Source organism: Zingiber officinale, chromosome 4B (genome assembly GCF_018446385.1).
Source record: "Zingiber officinale cultivar Zhangliang chromosome 4B, Zo_v1.1, whole genome shotgun sequence".
NCBI lineage: Eukaryota > Viridiplantae > Streptophyta > Magnoliopsida > Zingiberales > Zingiberaceae > Zingiber > Zingiber officinale.
In genome coordinates this window covers 97,396,410-97,411,008 of record NC_055993.1, presented here as the reverse complement: position 1 = coordinate 97,411,008, position 14,599 = coordinate 97,396,410, and the positions used below count along the sequence as shown (strand labels likewise).

General features: G+C 35.2%; 1 protein-coding gene and 1 non-coding gene across 5 annotated transcripts; both read left to right on the top strand.

Annotated features, from left to right (window-relative positions):
* The first annotated feature begins 1,741 nt into the window (after window positions 1-1,741).
* On the top strand, window positions 1,742-14,047 carry LOC121975646 (uncharacterized protein At4g10930-like). 4 transcript variants are annotated; one of them, XM_042527412.1, is made up of 17 exons: window positions 1,742-2,025; window positions 2,096-2,171; window positions 2,247-2,309; window positions 2,486-2,572; window positions 3,337-3,422; window positions 4,165-4,255; window positions 4,487-4,536; window positions 6,709-6,778; window positions 6,861-6,970; window positions 7,561-7,626; window positions 7,788-8,455; window positions 8,633-8,716; window positions 9,114-9,267; window positions 9,871-11,122; window positions 11,217-11,291; window positions 11,697-12,938; window positions 13,613-14,047. In XM_042527412.1, exons 4-17 carry the CDS (start codon window positions 2,510-2,512, stop codon window positions 13,820-13,822), a joined length of 4,221 nt encoding a protein of 1,406 aa, XP_042383346.1. In that variant the 5' UTR covers window positions 1,742-2,025; window positions 2,096-2,171; window positions 2,247-2,309; window positions 2,486-2,509; the 3' UTR covers window positions 13,823-14,047. The 4 variants fall into 4 exon arrangements, with proteins under 4 accessions (XP_042383346.1, XP_042383348.1, XP_042383347.1 ...); XM_042527414.1 differs by lacking the exons at window positions 2,096-2,171; window positions 2,247-2,309 and having other exon boundaries at window positions 9,871-9,922; window positions 10,031-11,122; XM_042527413.1 differs by lacking the exons at window positions 2,096-2,171; window positions 2,247-2,309 and having other exon boundaries at window positions 9,117-9,267.
* A 479-nt stretch (window positions 14,048-14,526) lies between these two features.
* On the top strand, window positions 14,527-14,599 carry TRNAF-GAA. The gene has a single exon. It is a non-coding gene; the product is annotated as a tRNA-Phe (tRNA).

The window sequence follows — 14,599 nt, the reverse complement described above, 5'->3', positions numbered from 1 at the left end:
CGAATTCATTCGACTCTAACTCAATGTGTCTAATTCGGATTAGATTTAACCTTATAATCTGTCTCTAAATTAACATGTTCTTTGTGTGTGACCCAATAAACTCTCGTAACATTGATAATGTATCTAAAATCATTTTAGATACATAAGCAATAAGTGACATCTAGCAATGCATCATTGTTACCCAAGTGACAAGATTGTCGAGATCCAACCTAACCTTTCTGTGTCTATTATCTTATATGACTCAATCCTTCTATCTTTGATATATAAATTGATCAATGAGGCACAGACCATGTCATGCTCTTATCAATCTTTATGTTTCTTAATTTCTAAGTAAACACACTCAATCAAATAATCTCACTATCTCATATTGATTCATTTGAACATGATCATGCATTCTTGTGTCCTACTAATCAAGGGGCCCACAGATATCGCCTCCATCATATGGAAGGGATATATCTCATCTACATCGCTCTACATAACTTATTACATACCTAGCGATTGACTTTGTAGTCTACCTTGTTACAGGTAATATTTGTCGATACTAAAGTACACAACTCCTTATGTAGGGAACCATAGTGACTTTAAGTCTAAGGATTTTTCATACTAATAGTCACTATGATAATGCTTATGACACTCATATAACGATTCATGAAACATTCTAATGGCGGCTCATTCAGTATATATTCTCTAATATATACCCATGTGTTAACATAATATCGTATATCCATGACTTGTGAGATTAAGTCATCCATGGACCTACATGATAGTCTCAACGCATTAATATTGTCCTTGTATATTAATGCTTGACTAAAAATAGTTAAGAGTAACATCCTATATATATTTATAATATCCCAAAATCAATTCAACCAATTGATATATTGCATATTAGAATTTATTATTTTAGGATATTATTATACTTATTCATTTGACACTCACTCAACTGAATTAAATATAATAACTAACTTACCTTTTATTAATTAATGAAATATGAAAAAAATATCCTTCTCAATTATCTCATAATTGGTACTAAGACTAATACTAATAATTTCATGGTGCAAGAGCCTTAATTTCTTTATAATGTTTCTTTTTTATAAGTTGTATTAGTTCACCAATAACAATGGATTGGGTGTTACGTTATGTGGCAATATTATCTGTGTAATCTACACAAAGTTGTTTCAGATTGTATTTTGATTTTTAGGTTCCTTTCAAGAAACACGCTCAATGTGACTTCTATATAAAATTCGATATTTAATCTTATTTTTCCAACGGTTGTTGTGTTCTTTATACCCTAACTTTGCATTCATTCAGAGTTTCATTGAACCATTCAAGTTTACATAAAGTTTTCCCTTCAAAAACCATGCAAGAAGTTTTTTTTAAAGATTATCTTAGTTTGGAAGGAAATTAAATTTTTTTTTATGAACTTGCAAGCAAACCAAAAAAAATTCTAACTGAGACTGGAATTGGTAAGACAAATTAAAATAAGAATGTGGTTTGTTCAAAAGTAAATGATTTGATAAACTTATTGATCAATTTTGAGGGAAAAAAAACAAAAATCTCATATTTTTCTATTTATTATTCTGTGTTTTTTTTTATTTTCTCTTCCTTTTCAAAAGGCCTCAGGAAAGAGGTCGGCAAATGGGCTGGTTGACACTTATTTTAACAGGGCGCGGCCCATTAAAAACGGCCCAATTGTTGATTAACTTGGCCCAACAAAAGTCTGTGTATGGCAACGGGCCGGAATTATAACGTCCAATACACGCGGGTTCCCTCCGACGACGGCAACAAACCCTTCGCCGCCCACTTCCTACGTCGCCGGCGGACGATGCCCTTCGCCCCTTTCTTCCATTCTCAATTATATTCCAGAGCGAGGAGATTCCAAAGCATAGGCAAGTCAGCGCAGCCACCGGCCTCCCGCATCACCCACGTTTTCGCGCAGTGTGGCTGAGCTGGTTAAGTGTCCCGTTCGATCGGTCCGTCGCAGGAATACGCGTTGCCCGTTGTGCTTGAACAGTCTACGGTCGAAAGGTTGTTTCTTGTTTCTCTTTTATTCCGCTTACTTCTATCTTTAGTTTCTTCCTCTCTTTTCTTTTCTCAGATTGATTCTCAACCAGTCCCGTGAAGTCAACCTTACTTACCCTCTGGAAACAAGATTCCACCTTGGCATCAGCCGGGTTGGAAAAGAATCTCTCTGATTTTGATTCTTTTTTTTCCCACAGTTTGTTGTTGATTCCAAATGAATTCCTCAGGATTTTTTAGCTTCCGGCTAATTTCTGGAGGGGTTCTAGAGGGCCCAATTTCAACAGTATCAGGAACTCATCACTCCCCTTTAATGCTTTTCCTTGTTAACAAATTCGTTGTTGGAACATATCTTATCGTCTTCCTGATCTTGAGCTACAACGAATGTTCCAGCTTACTTTCATGATAGCTTAGTGTAGATATTTGTTTAACTATTTTGTGTTGAGATGTTTTGTTCTTACTTTTTCAGATCACGTATTGGGTTCACAATAAAATGTATCTACAGGAGACTAATGAAGGAGAATATATAGAAACAGTTGAAGATGAAGATGATAGGGTAATTCCTTCTCGGCTCAGTATTTGAGACATTTGCGTAACTTCTCCATCTGTTACTAATGACATATTTTCTTTATTGCAATAGTTTCTTGTCAAAAATAAAGTGAACCAAATTTCAAGAATTGGAATACCTCATAGAAGATGCAAAAGTTTTTTTTTTTGAATTTCCATTCATTATTGATTTAGTTTATGTATAAAATTAACTATATAATGGACTTTGATGCCAATAATGTTTTGCATAGCATAGTTGTCACTGGGGAGCCGGGAGACCTATTGAATTGCCTATGGGTTTACTTGTTACATTTGCAAGTACGGTTACCTTCATGATTAACACTGTTTGCATCTCCATCTTGATACATAATAACTAGGAAGGGAATCTAAATGTTTGATTTCCTTTCTAAATTAAATATCCTTGTTCATAAGTGAATTTTTATTTAGCCAAGCATCACCTAATTTTATTTGTGCAAAGCATTGTTACTTAAAAATCAAAGACAATTTAACTGAAGTATCCTGTATTTAGCTAAGAGGATTCTATTGCATCAGGCGGTGTGCATTGCTATGTAGATAATCTCATCTAAGAAATTGGTTGTAATAATGCAATATTGGTAACATAGCCTAGCTATTACTTGGGTCACTTTGTTCTTATGCTGGCACGATATATCTATATATTATTCATCATTCTTCCATAAGGATATTCCATTTCAGAATTAACCATGTTGATCTTTTAGCATTCTGACATTTGTATAGTGCACATCATCTTTGCAGGAAGATATTTTGTTTGAGAATGAAAGATGTGGAATATGTATGGATGTAGTCATTGATCGAGGGGCTCTAGATTGCTGCAATCATTGGTATGCCATGTTGATGATGGGTTGAATAGTCAACTTATCTTTTTCCATTATTATCTTTGGTATGAAAATACAGGTCATGCAATTTCTTACTTAATATATGTTTTGGTGTCTTATAGTGCTTAGGATATACTTGTGTTAGTAGGATAAACCGGCCTAGTTATGATAAAATATTCAAGAAACATTGTTAAGTGGTTCATTTGCTAAATTCTTATCGAGCAAATTTCAGTCTTCTTAAAATTGTTTATTTAGTACATTTTACTTTTATATTCATGCATATATAGTTCAAATATTTGACAATAGCTATCTCTGCACATTTTTTGAGTTGCTCTTTTGATTACCTATTCCACCAATCTTGTCACTCTTATGTTGTTATTTTCCTTTTTCTTTCATGCTGGTGATTCTAACATTCATTATTAGATTGTGTTTTGTTTTCTTTTTATTATTGGCTTTTTTGTTGTTTTCCTTATTCTACATTCGTTCTTTTAAATACATGCCGTAGTCAGATATTAATGATTCATGCAGTTGTTCAGATAATTTTAATAGGGTCCATGCTTATTGCTGCACCTAGGATCATCACCTAGAGGGAACAAACCTTGTTCCATGTTCTTGCATGATTATTTGGTTCATGATGAGCCTTGATGCTGACGTCATTCTTGTGTAGTTTAATGTTGTAGTTCATCATTTTACTCCATTATTTATGGCACTATTAGTTCTTTTACTTCTATTTCATATGTGATTCCAGGTTCTGCTTTGCCTGCATCGACAACTGGGCTACCATTACAAATTGCTGCCCAATTTGTAAAAATGAATTTCGCCTTATCACTTGTTTGCCAGTGAGTATATTATTTAGGCAAAGCAACTCTCTAGTCCTTCAAATGGGTCATTGTCTTGTTGCATTGGTGCATCTATAATTGACATAGATGCTCATGTATTTACCAATACTAAATCTGCTGTGTATATGTTTCATTTGGATCTTGATTTGATCTGCATCTTTCATATTCATTTTGAATTTTATAACTGGCATCGTCTTACCATATCTCATTATTTGTGTGGCATAAATGTAGGTATATGACACCACTGGAAGTGCTAGTGTTGAGAATTACTTGCTTTCCAGGTAATATTTTTTGAACTAATAATAATGCCAGTACATTTATATCGTTATTAATTATTATAAGTTGATTCCTGGTCTTTCCATTCACTTTCTATTTGGTGCATTAACGAGCATTGGGATTCTCTCAAATTGGAAAATGAAGGATATGTGTTGGTTAAATATTATTCCTTCATTGCTAACATCACTAAACAACTCTCAGACATATGAGCATAGTTTTTAAAAGATATCTAGACAGTTGCCTAGTTGCCAAGGAGAAATGAGGATGAATGCATTGGCACATGCCTGTGCAGGTGTCATTAGCTAGGTGCTAATGTGAAATTGCCTAGTTTTGGATGTTGGGTGGTCAGACTGGAAAGTTCTCAAACTATAAAAAAGAATAAAGTTCACAAACTTTATTCTCTCATTCAAAGCCCTGAGCTCCTCTTGCACAAACACCTCTGCCACACGAAACTCTTGAACAGTGAACACTTCCCTGCACAAACTCTTCCAAGATTTGCCGTCTAGATGACAATGCTTACGACAACAACAACAACCAAGGCTTTATCCCACTAAGTGGGGTTGGTCTAGATGACAATGCTTGCATTAAAAAAAAAAATCTTTGCATCTAGATCTTTATCATGCAGTGTATTGCAGTGAAGCTCAGTCTTGCGCAGACATTAGCATAGCTAGTTTCACAATAGATAGTGGTGGAGCTTGATAACAAGGCAGGAAACAGTGAAGCAGATGTAGAGTTTTCTTGAGGATTTAAATTGAGTATTCAATGTAAATAGTTTAATACTACTATTCATGTAAAAAGTTATCATATTATATTAATTATAATGTTATTTTATAAATGATCATGAGCTAATAATATATGTTATCAATAATTACCTCTTTAAGTTTTATTTATTAATATATTGATAATCTTGTATGATTTACTAATCATAAAATATTATTAACAATAATCTGATATGATTAGATATACAGGTTATTAAGAATAAGATATAACTGGTAATATATTAAGCATTATGGAAGTTTAATATTAATTGTTAATTACTTAGATATTTAAGTTATTAGTTATTAAGTATTATTTATTAATATTTGCATAACTGGTAATCTACCATTATTCTCATTTTTTACTGCATATAAAGCATCTTGAATGGCTTGGAGAATGCTTAGTGACTTGGCAATATGGGGCCGCACCCATCAGGAGATTGAACATGACAGATGCATTCCTGTTGCATTACTGCAAATAGGCAAACTGATACCTGGAGGATTGCAACATGTTGATCAGTTTTAATTCTTGAATTTTGTATGGTTTCTTGCAAGCTGCTTGAAAAATTAGTGCAGTGGTGGTTTTCTTTTATTTTTAGCTTTTCTGGAAGCTATCAGCTTTTTCACTGTAGCCTTCATGCCAAACAACAATTTAAAATTGTGATTAGCCATTCAAGATTTTTTTTGTGTCTTAAAGCTGTTTTTCTAGGTGTTGTACTTGAAAATTAATGGTTTCTTTACTTGTGACTGATTGTTAATCTTTTGTTGGCCATTGCCTATAGAAGCTTGATACAAAAAAAGATGCCCCCACGGGCGGGATCAACTGGTTATGACATGGATTCTTGCAGCATGAGTCGAGAGGTCGAGGGTCTGCGGCAGCAAATGCGATAACATCAATATCTGTCCGTGCTAAACACTTGAGACCACCATGTCATAGCTGGGCCCGTATTCACCGTGATTTACTCCCTCTCATACTTGTGGGGCCGGGTTGAGGGGGCCGCTGGGTTGGCGGTTCCAACCTTTTGCAGCATTGATACAAAAAAAGATGCCTCCTGGGCATAGCCGAGTTGGTCACCACATGGTAGATTTGCAGAAATGGGCAAGGGTAGATTCCCTGCGAAGCGAGGAGAAATATCCCCCATGTGGTGGCTTACTCAGTTTTCTCATTTACCTCTCTACAGATGGTTGTAGGGCCAGTCGTGTAGGGCACACAGGGTCAGCAACGTATGACCTTTTGGCAGAAATTGATATAAAAAAAGATTTTGTTGACAGTTCATCTTTAGACCTCTATTACCATGCATCATGATTTTTATCTGTAGGAGGCTGAATTTTACATTCACCATGCATATGTCTAGTCTCAAATGCTTTTTTATGCTATTGTCTGAGAAATATGGGTATCAACCTTCTTTCTTTTCTTCATAGAGATGAGGATTGGAGTGTTCAAGGGAAGAACAATACATTGTCATTTCCTTCGTACTACATCAGTGAAGATGTAAGGATGTTCTCCTTGCACTGTTCCACCATTGCATGTTGTAGTTTGCAATCAGTACTAATACAGTTATATTCTCCTTCAGGCAGTTGCATGTTTGGATGGTGATGGTTGCAAGGTTCGAAGTGGATTGGCAACAATTGAAGATGATTTAGCTTTTGACACATCAATTGCTTGTGATTCGTGTGACATATGGTGGATATTAAATACATCTTCTATTTTCTTCTTAATCAACTTTATGTGACTGCAATAAACTTTGGGTGCTTAGTAGCCCTTCAACAGTATTAGCCTTAAGAAACTACTAGATTCATTATTTTTGATTTTTCAAGCTAGGTACATGCATAAGTGGGTAATTGTATAGATGGTGAAATGGTTGTGCTATATTCAGCTTCCTTCAGTAACTCCTAGGCTAGTAATTATCTTTAAGTCTTAATTTAATTTTATATTGTGGGCTTTCCTTGAAAAGGTGCATATACTGAACTGCCATCTTATAATTCATCTTCCATGTCTGTGAGGAGCTTTAGGAAATTTAACTGTAGTTCCTATTGGCTTTTACACCTAATGGGATAAGATTTGGTGGTTGTTCCTGTTGGCTTTTAGATTACTAATCCTTCAGTTTATAGATGAGAAATTTCTCTTTGGAGTTTAATTCTCCCCTTTAGATTTTAGCCAATTCAATCAACTTTTTGGCACCAATATTATGTTGCTTATATTTGTTATATATTTTCTTTTCATCTGTTGTATGACATGCTTTAACATCTTATGTATGTTACTGTTGAAGGCAGGTATCATGCCTTTTGCGTTGGATTTCACCTTGAGTCCACATCTATCGGTTCTTGGTTATGTCCTAGGTAATTCAGCTACGATAACACCCATTAAGTTTTGAGCTTGTGACACAATCTTTTGTTGAATTGATTCAATGCCAATATGATTTATTATGTAAGTAATTCTTTTTATTTCATGTTTTTATGATGGTATCAACTATCGATACTGTTTGGCTTTTATTGTCTAGGTGCTTATCTGTTGAAGGATTACAAAATGTAGATCATGGTCCTGTAGAAGATCAAGGAGTGAATTCTGTTTCAAATGATCCTGAACTTAGATGGGCAATTGACCATTCTTTTCTTGGAAAGGTATCAGTATCTGTTGCTGATGATGGAGAAACAGCTGTTGTTGTTTCAATGGTTCCAAAGAATCAGATAGATGCAAATAAAGTTGGTTCTTCATTGGAGAATCATGTAAATACAAACACGAGAAAAGAAAATGAAACATCTTTAGCCAATTCTAATGTTGATAATATTCTGCTCAATGTTCCAGTTGATAAGATTGCTGGTTACAATCTTAGATGTAATGACTTGAATTACAGCAAAGACCGAATTGATGGAATGGATACTGAAGAAGATAATAACCGTAATTGTTTGTTGGATAGGTCACCTGAAATTGAACAGCTTGATGATGAACTGGAAAAAGTTCCTTCATCATTGCCATCTCTGTCAAGTGCACCTTCCAATATTCTTGATTCAACAACAGGGTTATCACAAGTTCAACTGCATGGACCTCTAGAAGATAATTTTGCAAAAGAAACAATGTGCAATTCTTCTAGATATGATGAGCATGATGACTCTTTTTCATTGTCATGTGGGTCTTACCAAAATATTGCTGAACTTCATCAAGATAAATGTAAGTTATGTTGCTGTTTACTCATCTTTTTGTTTTTTTTTTGAATATAACAATTAGCAGTTTTTTTTCCTTGTTTCAGCTATTATTTGCTCTCTTTTCCCCCCTAAAGTTTATTGGTTGCATATTCCCCGACTAGTTTTTGTTGAAAATTTGATCTTATTGTAAATAAATTTTCAGTTGATGAGTTAGCTGATGTTGCTGGCAACGATTCATTAGTTATTAGTAGAAGCTTACACAATCCAGAGGAGTGTAATATGTCAGGTAATTAGGTGTGATATTGTTTGATTTGTAGATTATTTTTTCTGCTGAGGATGATTTCTTTCTGACTATTGGAATGTGATAAATTAATCTTCTCATTGAGCTTCAAAATAGCAACCACTCTATTCCAACAGTAAACTATGAAACAAAAATCAATGATAACAGGATAGCTTATGTTTTAAACTTGCTGTCAATAAAATCTCATGTTCTGGTAATAATCTCACTAGTTCTCAAATGTCTTAGTGAATTTGATAGGACATCTCTTTCCAATGCTTTTAACTTAAGTCAGGAGGATTACCATTTTAGCATGTAAATAATGCTGACTCAGTTGATGTGGCCATCATTGACAGTTGGAATAGCTAAGTGAATTATGTGTTTCATTTGTTTTCCTTGTCTGCAGTAGATGGGATTATCACTAGTTCTGTTGAGGATGTGGTTAATGCCATTTGTCAAGAAGATTTTAAAGTTGCATCTTCAGAAAAGGATAATACGATTGAATCCAGTGCTGGAGTTTCTATGAAGGAGAATACAGTTGAATCCAATGATCTTATAATGTAAGAAATAGTACCATTGCCTGTTTTCTATAAGTGCATGTTGCTTGTATAATGTCAATGTCAATGCATTCAAAGTCTGAATTCAAGAATTTATGAGGTAATTGTGTTCAGACTGACCATTTTAAGTTTTGACAAATTTATGTCCTCCCTATGCATCATCCACGAATACCTCCAAGCAATGTAACAAACACTAAAAAAGGATAAAAGTATGCAAATTCTTAAAAATCTGTTGGAACTAGTAGGGCAAATGTGTTGGAACTAATTGGGTTTGTTGTTGGTGCTGTGTTCTTAGAAATATGTTTTCTACTACCTAGAAGATCAAAAACTAAATAGTTGATTAGTTATCATTAAATTAATCACTTTTGTTTAAGGTCATTTTCAACTTGTATTACTGTGATATGTTTAATAATACTTTGCTCATTGGTGGTTAGTACTTAGTAGAACTACTAATTAATGCTTCATTAGTAAATTACTCACATATATATAGCAACGTAAAAAAATAATTACCTCCAACAAATGATGGTGTTCCAATTCATTCTATTAATTGAGTTTATGCAAGTTCAGTTTCTAGTTTCATTTCATTTCTTCATCTTCACTCTGCAGGGATGTAAATTCCATAAGCAAGCAAAATGGAAAGCGAAAACAGGAATCACAGGTTGAAATTAAAACTGTGGAGTGTTCAAAGAAACTTAAATTAGATAAGATATCTCTGATGAAACCTTTAGGAAGTCAAGTTAATGCTAATATTCCAATCTATTCGAAGGCTGTTACAGATAATGAAGATGATAATAGAAAATATACTGCAAAAGATGGAGTTCTGCCTCCAGATATAATGAGTATTGTTCGAGAACGTAAACATAAACCCCACGATGGTCAAATAGGAAGAGTAAACAAACTTAAAGGAAACACAGATGATTTGGCTGGGCTTAGAGTGAAGAAGATCATGAGAAGAGTTGGAGATAAGGCAGATAAGGAAATTATGGTTCAGAAACTGGGAAAGGAGATAGAAGAAGCTATTCAGGATAAAACTTCTTGTTCTAAGGATAGTACCTTTCACAGCCAACTCTTAACAGCATTTCGTGAAGTGATCATGAAACCTAGAATTGAAGTAACTAATAAGTTTGAGCCTAATCTTCGAATTAGGAAACAATTACTCAAAAAAGGAAAAATACGTGAAAACTTGACCAAAAAAATTTATGCTACAACAAGTGGGCGGCGAAGACGAGCTTGGGACAGGGATTGGGACATTGAATTCTGGAAACACAGATGTCCTAAAGTAAAGCCTGAAAAAATTGAGACCCTGCAGTCGGTTCTTGAGCTTCTAAAGAAGGTATCAGCTCCTTGCTCCGAGAGTATGGATTTGGGTCCTGAAGGAGATGCAAAAAATTCCATTTTATCTCGAGTATACTTAGCTGATGCATCAGTTTTCCCAAGAAAGGATGATATCAAGCCTCTCTCTGCTGTGATTGGCGAGGAGAAGGATAAAATTCTTGCTAATGATGCTTCATGTGATGTTGTTGCCAATATAACAAAAGGTTCAAAGCTCCAGACTAAATCACAACTGTCAGGTAATGAGGGAAAGCATTATTGTGCTCCAGTTGCTCTAAAACAAAAATCAGGAACTTCTCCAGTGTTGGCTGCAAGTATTCTCAAAAGCAAAGCAAAAAATTCAAAGGAGACATCTGTTTCTTCAACAAATTTGAAGGAGACAGATAATAAATCTGCCATGGACAAGAGTGCTAAAAGGAAATGGGCAATGGAAATTCTTGCTAGAAAGAATGCATCTACGAGTTCAAGGGCAGTTCAAGACATTCAAGTAGATGGAGCTCTACTCAAGGGAAACTATCCATTGCTGGTACATGTTTGATTGTTGGATTGTTAGTTATGGTAGTTATTAGAGCTTCTTGTTGACATATATATCATTTTCTTTTATTTCGTTGACTATCTAGGCCCAACTTCCTAGTGACATGAGACCGGTTCCAGCACCTGGACGCCAGAATATAATTCCATTTTCAGTCAGGCAGGTGTGACATTGATTTAATCATTTTATGCCTTTGCTCTTCATTTTTTGAGACATACCTTCTACCTACAGAGAAGGATATCCTTACAGTTTTTGCAAGCATAACCCCAATTGCCTGGTGCTTAATTCTAGACAATATTGCCCTGCAATATATGCTTTTGTAGATTACATGCATTGTAGCCATAATATTAACAGTAGATGAATACTTAGAACAAGTATACTTCTTCAATAATCCATCTCTTACCATTTTGGTTTATTTCTGTTCTAGTTTGTGCTATTCTCTAGATTATAACTATTTGATTCATAAGTTTATCTAGAAGTAAACACTTCCATATTCTACTTAATTATTCATTGCCATTGGCTTTCTTAAAGCAAGAGATGAATGTTCAGAGTTTCTTTTCTGTTCTAGGCACAACTATACCGCATGGCTGAGCATTATTTAAGGAGAACAAATTTATCTGTGATTCACAGAACTGCTGATGTTGAGTTGGCTGTAGCTGATGCAATTAATGTAGAAAAGGACATTTCAGAAAGATCAAAGAGCAAGATGGTTTACATAAATCTTTGTGCACAAATTCTATCTCAGTGCACTAGTCTTCAATCAGATGCAACTACATTTGGTCAAATGGTACACAAAGATTGTAGTGTGGATCAGGGAGTCGAAAATCCTGAAAATGGTAAAAAACAGGATACCGAAGAAACTATCTCAAAGATAACACCAGTTGGGTTCACTGATGTTGAAGAAATACTGAGAGTTGCTGGTCTTTGCGATTCTCCCCCTAGCAGCCCTGTTAGAATTATAAAGGATCACAATAATGACGTGGGGCCAAATAGCGAACATCAAAAAGTTGAAAATGTCCTTCCCGTTATCCATCCTCAGTGTACACATGAAGATTCAAAGTTAAAGTTAGATGATGACGTATACTCTGCATCTTCCAGTTGTGCAAATTCTTCAAAAGGATCAGAATCAGAAAATGGAAATGTTACAATAAAGAGCATCCTATCACCCCCAGAAGAACCATTTAAATATTCCAACTATGATTCTTCCAAATCTAAGAGTTCAGCAGAAATGTTATCTGTCAATAATCAGGAGAATGGGGTGGTCGAGGCACCATCTTCCAAATCTAAGAGTTCAGCAGAAATGTTATCTGTCAATAATCAGGATAATGTGGTGGTTGAGGCACCATCATCTAATTGTTTGAATTTACTTCAGCAAGACAATTCATGTGGCAAAGGAAATGTGTTAGTTAAGTTTGATTCTTCAACTCCTATATTTCAACAAGAAAAACTCAATGAACTCTCCTCACCCGAGCCCAACAAGTTGCATGAACCAAAAAAAGAACCTCTAACAATATCAACTGATGTTATTGGGGAGGACAGCAATGTGATGGAGAGGGAAGATGCTAGCTCAAGTGGCATCATTAATAAAAATAAATGCGATAGTTCAAAAGATGGATCTGCAGTGCCTAAGCTGGAAACCAATAGCTTATCTGAGAATAGTGTTCTTGGTGACGAGGTTCCTCTGAAAGGTGTATCTTCCAGAGGAAAAAGTTCATCAGATTCTTTAAGTTGTGAAGTTGCTCCTAATGTGGAACTGTCTAAGCCCAGTGGTTCTAGTTCTTCCGAGCCATCTCATTCCGTCTACAAAAAGGTAAGCATTCTTTATGAATATTCTTAAAGATTTATGTCTTGTAGAAATGAATGTGCCATATACCTGACATTTTTTGGGTAATGAATATTTGAGTGTTGTAAATTCAAACATGTTGAAGATTGTAGCATGAACTAGTTGCCATATTTGCATTTACCATGCTATGCAAGGAGTATTGAGTAGACCATAAAATATTTCTCCTTTTGGAATGAAACTTCATAATTTTTTTGTTCTTCCATCTTTAGATACTATATTAAGGATTAGAATCATGAACAACTGTCTGGATGAACGATGATTAAGGAGAAAAAGTAGCAAAAGTAGCGTAGGGTGAAAAGTGGAGGAGAAGAGAGAAGGATCGAAGGATGAGATATTATCAGAGAGCAGAATATGCGCAAAGACAGAGGTGATATTAACAGAGAAGGGTAGAGGGGATAAAAATTGAACTAGGGGACTTCTATCTATTAGCTCAAGCCATCATGAGCATAGAAAACTAGTCTATGCAGAAATCAAGACACCATTGGTTCCTACAATTCCAGCACTATGTACTTTTTATGAGATACATTATAACTTCAGTGGAAAGCCTCGACTCTTATGGTGTAGTTTCTGCACATGAATTTAAAACATGCTAAACTTTCGTATTCTATCTCAAGTCGACAACTCTATTTGTTGTGCTTCAGGTTGAGGCATATATCAAAGAACACATCAGGCCACTTTGCAAAAGCGGAGTGATTACAGTCGAGCAATACAGATGGGTCGTCGGGAGAACCACCGATAAAGTGATGGGATACCATGGTGATGCCAAAACCGCTAACTTTCTCATTAAGGAAGGAGATAAGGTGAAAAAACTTGCCGAGCAATACATCGAAGTTGCTCAGAAAAAAATGTAGTAGTTTCTGTCAACTTAAAATTGAGTATCAAGGTTTTATTGCCAGAGCTTCTTCTCTTCTCCCTTTCTAAAATCCATGATGTTTATTCCTCATCTCTTCTGCATTTAGAAATGGCTCAATGTTAAGGCTTAGTCATGGCCAATCTGTCTGTTGTTATTGCTGTGTGCTCGAGTAATATAATTCTACTATCCAAGGAGAGTTATCTGTTAGGGAAAATTTTATCTTGCTCTCTAAAGTTTACCTCGATTCTCAAAATGTTACCTGTTACTCGGAGTTATTCGTGAATGTAAGCTTTACACTCGATCAAATATGATTTGTTTGTGCAATGTAATTATTTGGACAAACTTTAAAAATGAATTATTAAACAAATATCAAAGTTCTCAACATCGACATCTACTTCCTAGTCGCCATTCTTGTTCCCTTACAGCTAGGAAGTAGGAACGCCGTCAATGTTATTTCATGCCTAGCCATGTAAAGTGGCACTTTTTAAATCAAGTCGTTGATAGGGTGGTCTGCCATGATGGTGTTGAAGGTGTCAAAGCCTTCGTCTGTCATCCTCACATCTATTATCTTGTTAAAAACACTAATTGATATCTAAAAAGGACTTTTATAAAGTTAAAACAGCAATTTAAACCGATGACAAGATTGGCACAGAGACGCCTGATACAAAATTAATTTAACTATTTCATACAAAATGAATCTCAGCGGGGATAGCTCAGTTGGGAGAGCGTCAGACTGAAGATCTGAAGGTCGCGTGTTCGATCCACGCTCACCGCA